This window comes from Haematobia irritans, chromosome 3 (assembly GCF_050003625.1).
Source record: "Haematobia irritans isolate KBUSLIRL chromosome 3, ASM5000362v1, whole genome shotgun sequence".
Lineage (NCBI taxonomy): Eukaryota > Metazoa > Arthropoda > Insecta > Diptera > Muscidae > Haematobia > Haematobia irritans.
The window spans coordinates 17,343,002-17,350,456 of NC_134399.1; the positions used below are offsets into that span (position 1 = coordinate 17,343,002).

The window sequence follows — 7,455 nt, forward strand, 5'->3', positions numbered from 1 at the left end:
ATAACAGGGAGATACGTTTCTTTGTCTTTCGATGTTGGTTTAAATTCCAAGAAAACTTCTCCATATTGAGCTCACGTTTTTTATTTTTCTGATTGGAACCGTGTTTCTTCTTTAGCATTTCCATTATTTGTATAAATGCAATTCCGATAGACATGCTTACTCGCTTACTCATCGTCACCTTCAACCTCGTCGTCGTCGTCGCCGTAGTCTCTGCTAGAGTATTTGTAATCGTTGCCATGATATTAGTTCAGTTTTGGTTTACTTTTCTATTCTACGTACAAAAGCGTTGCCATTGGGCAGAGGATCCAAGGCGAAAGGGGTTTTCCTATGATATTCGCTATAAAATGATTGTGGTAGTACGCCAAGGTACCGTAAATGTATTTCATTTATTCTCTTTATTTACTCTGTTGTATTTGATTCAAGTTGTTTGTTGTTGCTGCTGTAGCTATTCTTGTTGTTATTGTTGGTCGCAGCTGGCTGTGTTATCCACTACATTAAGCTTCAGACATTTCTACACAGGCATACACACAACCAAATACATACATTTACTCTTCATTGCTCGTGCATTTCTCGTTAATAAACCGAATGCTAAGACGAGCACTCCAATGTGGTGTTTACAATCTTCAGTTTTCGCGTGAGGAGTGATGTCAATAACTTGCAATACTGCAAAACGCCCAAATATTTGTCAAAATTTTATTTCTGTGGAAAATTTTGCCAACATATTCTTTCTATAGAAAAATTTGTCAAAATTTTCTTTATATAGAAAATTTTGTCAAAATTTTCTTTCTATAGAAAAGTTTTCAACATTTTTTTTTATATAATTTTTTTCTCAAGATTTTATTTCTATGGAAAATTTTCTAAAAATTATATTTCTATAGAAAATTTTGTCAAATATTTATTACTATAGAAAATTTTGTCAAAATTTTATTTCTATAGAAAATTTTCTCAAACTCTTATTTCTATAGAACATTTTGACAAAATGTTATTCCAATAGAACATTTTTTTCAAAATTTTCTTTCTATGGAAAATTTTGTCGAAAGAAAATTTTGTCAAAATTGTATTTCTATAGAAAATTTTGTCCAAATTTTATTTCTATAGAAAATTTCGTCAAAAGGTTATTTCTATAGAAAATTTTATTTCTATAGAAAAAATTGTCAAAATTTTATTTCTATAGAAAGTTTTATTAACATTTTATTTCAATAGAAAATTTTGTCGAAATTTAAGTTCTATAAAAAATTTTGTCAAAATTTTATTGCCCATATGTAAAACAATTTATTGTCAGTTTATCGAATGAATTTATATGGCAAAAGTAGGCTTGAAGTATTCTGTAAATTTTTTTGCATATGGGGGTATATCTATAGATAATTTTGTCAAAAGTTTATTTCTTTAGAGGGTTTCATTAAAATTTTATTTCTATAGAAAATTTTCTCAAAATGTTATTTCTACAGAAAATTTTGTCAAAATTTTCTTTCTATAGAAAATTTTGCCTAATTTTTCTTTCTATAGAAAATTTTGTCAAAATTTTCTTTCTATAGAAAATTTTGTCAAAATTTTATTTCTATAGAAAATTTCGTCAAAATTTTATTTCTATAGAAAATTTCGTCAATAGTATATTTCTATAGAAAATTTTTTGAAAATTTTATTTCTATAGAACATTTTATTAATATTTTATTTCAATAGAAAATTTTGTCGAAATTTAATTTCTAAAAAAAATTTTGTCAAAATTTTATATCTATAGATAATTTTGTCAAAAGTTTGTTTCTTTAGAGGGTTTCATAAAATTTTATCTCTATAGACAATTTTCAAAAATCAAAATGTTATTTCTACAGAAAATTTTGTCAAAATTTTCTTTCTATAGAAAATTTTGCCTAAATTTTCTTTCTATAGAAAATTTTGTCAAAATTTTATTTCTATAGAAAATTTTGTCAAAATTTTATATCTATAGAAAATTTTATTTCCATCGAAAATTTTCGGAAAGTTTTATTTCTATCGAAAATTTTGTTAAAATTTTATTTCTATAGAAAGTTTTGTCCAAATTTTATTTCTATAGAATTTTCTTCCTATAGAAAATTTTGTCAAAATTTCATTTCTATAGAAAATTTTGTCAAAATTTCATTTCTATAGAAAATTTTGTCAAAATTTTATTTTTTATAGAAATAATACATATACAAAAAACGCCAAGTGGTCATTACTACTTCGGCTTCGGCATTTACATTGGTTTTGTTGTGTGTTTGCCGCTTTTGTGCATATTGAGTAGCGAAGCATCGTCATCAACATCGTCGTCGTTGGCCGACCAAAGCAAACTTGGTTAAAAAAAATTATGAACAAACGATTGAATGAGTGAATGAGTAGAGTATAAAATTTTTTTTATAGCGTACCATTGCCATGCCATAGTATAAAAGGTAGTCTCGTGGCACAGGCCTCATTTGCCATTTGTTTTGGATGACTGAGTGGCTGGTTGGCGGGCTGCTGCTGCTGCTATTTTATTATTTGTTTTTATACACTTAAGAGGCGATAACATCGTTAGCAGACATTCAACGTGTTTTTGTTCCTATCGTTGTCGTTGTTGTTGTTGTTGCTCGCAGTATGGCTCTTTGTTATTATTTCTGCTGTTTTTATTTTTTGTTTCTACTTCGTCTTTTGCTGCCTGCTGTTCCCTCTCCCCCTTGGATACATGGTCGATTGAAGCACATTTAATTTTTTTTGTTTGGTTTTGTTTTTATTTGCGTGTGTATATATGTTTTGTTTGATTATTACTTTTTTTATTGTATTTTTGTTTGGCTATATAAGTAAACGAAAAATGATGGCGTAGGTAGAGTATAGATTAAATTATAATTTGAAAAAGATGGATGGATGGATAGATTGTATGCCAGCGGATAGATGAATTTATCATAAAGGTAGGATTGGATTTTTATGCAAAAGCGCTTATCTACATGCATGCATATTCAAATTGTGGTTAGTATTATAGCAATTTATACTACACATGATGTTTATCAATAGACTTTGAAGGGAATTATGGGGATACTATAACCATTTGTATGTATATATGTATGACCATATGGTGTGTATGTATTGGGATCTCGGTATTTATTATTCTTGGTTGCTAAGCGACTCTCTCGCTCATACTCATTCTCTCCCAATGGTTTTCTTTTTTAAGACTTTTTTTTGGGGTTTTGTTTTCACAAAAACAAAAAAATTGAAGCATATACATACATACCCAAATATTTATATATACATATTGTGTATGCTCATGCATCATTTTTTATTTAATTTTTTTTTTGTTTGCAAACTTTTTAATTACATATATTTTTTCTTTATTTTTGCAATACAAAGTCTAATAACCTCCAACCAGCCAGAGAGATAAGAAAAATGAGATGACGTTTAGCCAATACCTAAAAGTTGGAGAGAGAAAACAACAAAAACCAACGGTTTTACCAACTGATGGAGAAAGAGATTATGTATTTGAGACAGAGCGTCAGCTGAGAAAGCAAGGTTTTTTTTTTAATTTGAGTTGTTCATAAATTAACTTCATTAATAACAATGGTCTCGATAAGATGTGTTTACATACATACATATGAATGTATATACATGTACATGTATGTATACCTTATAAACCCGTTGTTGTGCAAGTAGAAACGAAGAAATATTGTCTCATTTAGAAGGCTATAAATATATTTACTAGAGCATTGATTCTTGAATCTTGATAATATTGTAGGTGGTATATTACAAACAGCTGATCACCCCTATAGTGTGATTCTGTATTTCTTCACGATAATCGCATTGTTAACGTTGTTTACAAAAAAACAATCTTATTTGCAACTCTTGTTTAAGTTGCGTTACGCTTGGCAACCCTGCTACCACAAAACGGTGGAATGAAAGAATAGCACAAAAAGTGTTTGTAAAATTGGAAATTATTTGCTAATTTAATAGAAATACACATAGCGGGAAGAGAAAAATAGGCGATATCCACAATCTATATGAAATTCCCTTTAATTTTAGACCATTCAAGGCTATTTCGCCTGACTAAATTTTTAGAACGACTTTTCACGGCTGGTTTTTTTTAATATTGCAGAACAATTTTTTGTAATTGAAAAAGGATCCAGAATCCCCCTACAGAATGCCACTACTGATAGCATAAACCAATAAATGTATAGACATCTCATGTCCATTCACAATTATTGTGTTTATTTTCCGTGAGCAGTCAATTTTTTTTTTAGAACGAGAATTATTAAAAACGTTGTATAGGGTGGTTAAATTGTAAGGGCCGATGTTGAATGTGAACCACACCTAAACGCCAAGTTTTTTTTCCGAATTTTATTTGACATTTCTCTATTTCAGACTTACTCAATTTGAATCATGGACGTCGTGAATGGGCAGAATGGTTCCAAGAAATGGCAACAGTGGATGATCAATTATCGAAGAAAATCATCTTCAGTGATGAGGCACATTTTCACCTCAGTGGATTCGTCAATAAACAGAATTGCCGCATTTGGGCGAATGAGAATCCAAGAGTGATTGTCGAAAAACCAATTCACCCACAAAGAGTGACTGTTTGGTGCGGTTTATGGGCAGGCGGCATCATCGGGCCGTACAGTAATCCCTCCATTTACGTCGTGATTGGTTCCGGAATTTGATGACGTTGATCGAAACGACGTAAACCGAATTAAAAATTGCTCATACTTACTTCTAAGTCCATTTATGTTGTATTTGCATGTACATATAAAAAAAACTTTAAATTGACCCTGTAAAGGCTTTGAATTGCTTAAATAAATGGAAATAAATAAAATAAAAAATAAAATAAAGGTAATTCAGTAATTGGTAAGAATTTTAGAAAAAACAAATTTCGATGTCATTATTGTTGATACTTATTTTACTTATGGAAGGCGTTTCTGATAAAGTGGGCAAAAAAATCGACGACGTAAATCGAATGGCGACATAAATCGAGGTTTGATGGAACAAAAAATTTTATGACGTTACTCGAAACAACGTAAACCGAGGGATTACTGTATTTTTTCCAAAATGAGGCCGGTCAGGCAGTTACTGTGAATGGTAGTCGCTATCGTGAGATGATAACGAACTTTTTATGGCCCGAATTGGAAGATATGGATGTGGACGATATGTGGTTTCAGCAGGACGGTGCCACTTGCCACACAGCTAACGAAACAATGGCTCTTTTGCGCAACAAATTTAATGGCCGTGTTATCTCACGTAATGGCGATGTCAATTGGCCGCCAAGATCATGTGATTTGACACCGTTGGACTGTTTTTGGGGTTATTTGAAAGAAAAGGTGTACGTCGATAAACCAGCAACGATTCAGGAGCTAAAGGATGAGATAATTCGGCACATTAACGGCATAGAACCTCCATTATGCGTCAGCGTCATCGAAAATTGGGACCATCAGATGAAGGTGTGCTCGAGGTAGCGGCGCCCATTTGGCCGATATTTTGTTCCATACATAATTGAGTAATATCAATATATCATAATAAAATAAAATTGCCCTTGAAATTTTAACCACCCTTTAGATGTACAGCATTTTGTATTCATTTACAGAATTTGGTGTTTAATCAAAAAAATGGACTAATAATCAAAAAAATGGACTAAAAAAATTAAGGCAAATTAAAAATCAATCACTTGCAGACGAAAAAGTATCATCTACAGTGAGCACTGTGAACGATCATGAGACGTCTTTATAGGGTTGCTTAATTGTCTAGTTTTTAATGCGTGTCAAGTAAAAAGGTGATTTGTAAAGTTTTTTTGTAAGTTATTTTTTTTTATATTTATTTTTCTAAAAAACACATCCAAAGATCATATTTTTACTATCAATAAAACTATAGTTGTATTTATAAGGACTAATATGATATATTTTTTTCTGTGGCATTATAATTTAAAAATATAGTTATCTTTAGGTATATATCTCATTTGTGTTTTCTATCCCAATAAGTAATGTCTTTTGTAAAAAAAAAAAACAGTTAGTCTTCTAAATAATTTTTATACCAAAGATAGGAATAGAATGACCTTTGATCTTATAAAAGCTAAACTATTAGTAAGAATAAATTGCAAAAACTTTAAAAATTTTTTAACAACACTCGATGGTAGAGAATTAATTAGTTTTGTATCTAAGAATACGAAATATATGTGGCAAAATAAGTTTTCTTTAAAATATATAAAAAATGATTTTTTATTATTATATTGTTTTGGTTTCTTTTACATTGTTTCTGTTATTTCCATATTTATGATATATTTGCTTTTATTCTAATATTTGTTATGAAAAAAAAAAAAATATAAATTAAATTAAACCCATGGTATGTTTTTATTTGTCAAGTGGTTTTTTCAAAATCAAGTTTTTTTTTTGTCAATGACAAGGTTTTGACAAATTGGATCTGACAATATTTTTTGTTAAAAAAGTTTACTTTTTTTGTATCATTATTATATGTTTTAATTAGAACATATTATATTTAATGAAAATAAAACAATATTTCGAAATCTTATCTGTACTTTCCAAAATTAACACGTACTTTATTTCACAAGTCTTCATCTTAAAGGTGGGTATTAAGTTCGAGTTTAGCCGCTAAAATCACCATTTTTTCACGATTACTTTTCTTAATTAATACACTTTAAGGAATACAAACTTTGTGAAAATTTGCTTTGGCCTATTCCCCATCAAGTTATAATAAAATTTGCAACAAATATGTATAATTTTATACCTTTTTTTACTGATTTAATTTTCACTTTAGCGATTTTAGCGGCTAAACTCGAACTTAATACCCACCTTAATACAAAAAAAAACACGTGTTGAGGGGTTAAATTTTACCACCAAGGCTAAAAATTGCGACCAAACCGCAAAAAGAATACGAAACTCAATTCTGAGCGGATTTGTTTTTTTTTTACGAACAACGCAAAAGCAAATTACTGTTTGGAACTCACTGGTTAAGAAAAAATCACAATTAAATCTCAGAAAATTAAAACGCATTGTTATTGTTTTATAGAAATAAAAATACGCCTCTCCAACTAAAAGTTACTTAAATAAAATTTTCTCTAGAAATAAAATTTTGACAAAATTTTCTAAGGAAATAAAATTTAAAAAAATCAAATCAAATGTTGACTAGTAAATTTAGTCAATATTTGATTTGATTTTTTTAAAATTTTCTATAGAAATAAAAAATTTTCTATAGACATAAAATTTTGTCAAAATTTTCTATAGAAATAGAATTTTGACAAAACTTTCTATAGACATAAAATTTTCTATAGAAATAAAATTTTGACAAAATTTTCTATAGAAAAAAAATTTACCAAATTTTCTAAAGAAATAAAATGTTGACAAAATTTTCTATAGAAATGAGATATTGACAAAATTTTCTATAGAATTAAAAATTTGAAAAAATCAAATCAAATATTGACTTAATTAACTATAGAAAATAAAATTGTGACAAATTTTTCGATAGAAAAAGATTTTG

The 7,455-nt window shown here is 28.8% G+C and overlaps 1 protein-coding gene across 2 annotated transcripts; it reads left to right on the forward strand.

Annotated features, from left to right (window-relative positions):
* The first annotated feature begins 247 nt into the window (after positions 1-247).
* Positions 248-4,841, forward strand: LOC142229669 (uncharacterized). 2 transcript variants are annotated; one of them, XM_075300251.1, is made up of 2 exons: positions 248-366; positions 4,339-4,841. In XM_075300251.1, the coding sequence occupies exons 1-2, from the start codon at positions 345-347 to the stop codon at positions 4,632-4,634; spliced, it is 318 nt and encodes a 105-aa protein (XP_075156366.1). In that variant the 5' UTR covers positions 248-344; the 3' UTR covers positions 4,635-4,841. The 2 variants fall into 2 exon arrangements, 1 of the variants encoding a protein (XP_075156366.1); XR_012720456.1 differs by lacking the exon at positions 248-366 and adding an exon at positions 2,702-2,897.
* Positions 4,842-7,455: the final 2,614 nt, after the last annotated feature.

Bases quoted from the DNA above. Each gene is read 5' to 3' on its own strand.
- LOC142229669 (XM_075300251.1), top strand. From the start codon at position 345: ATGATTGTGGTAGTACGCCAAG. The intron at 367-4,338 runs GTACCGTAAATG...TCTCTATTTCAG, and splicing joins GATTGTGGTAGTACGCCAAG to ACTTACTCAATTTGAATCAT.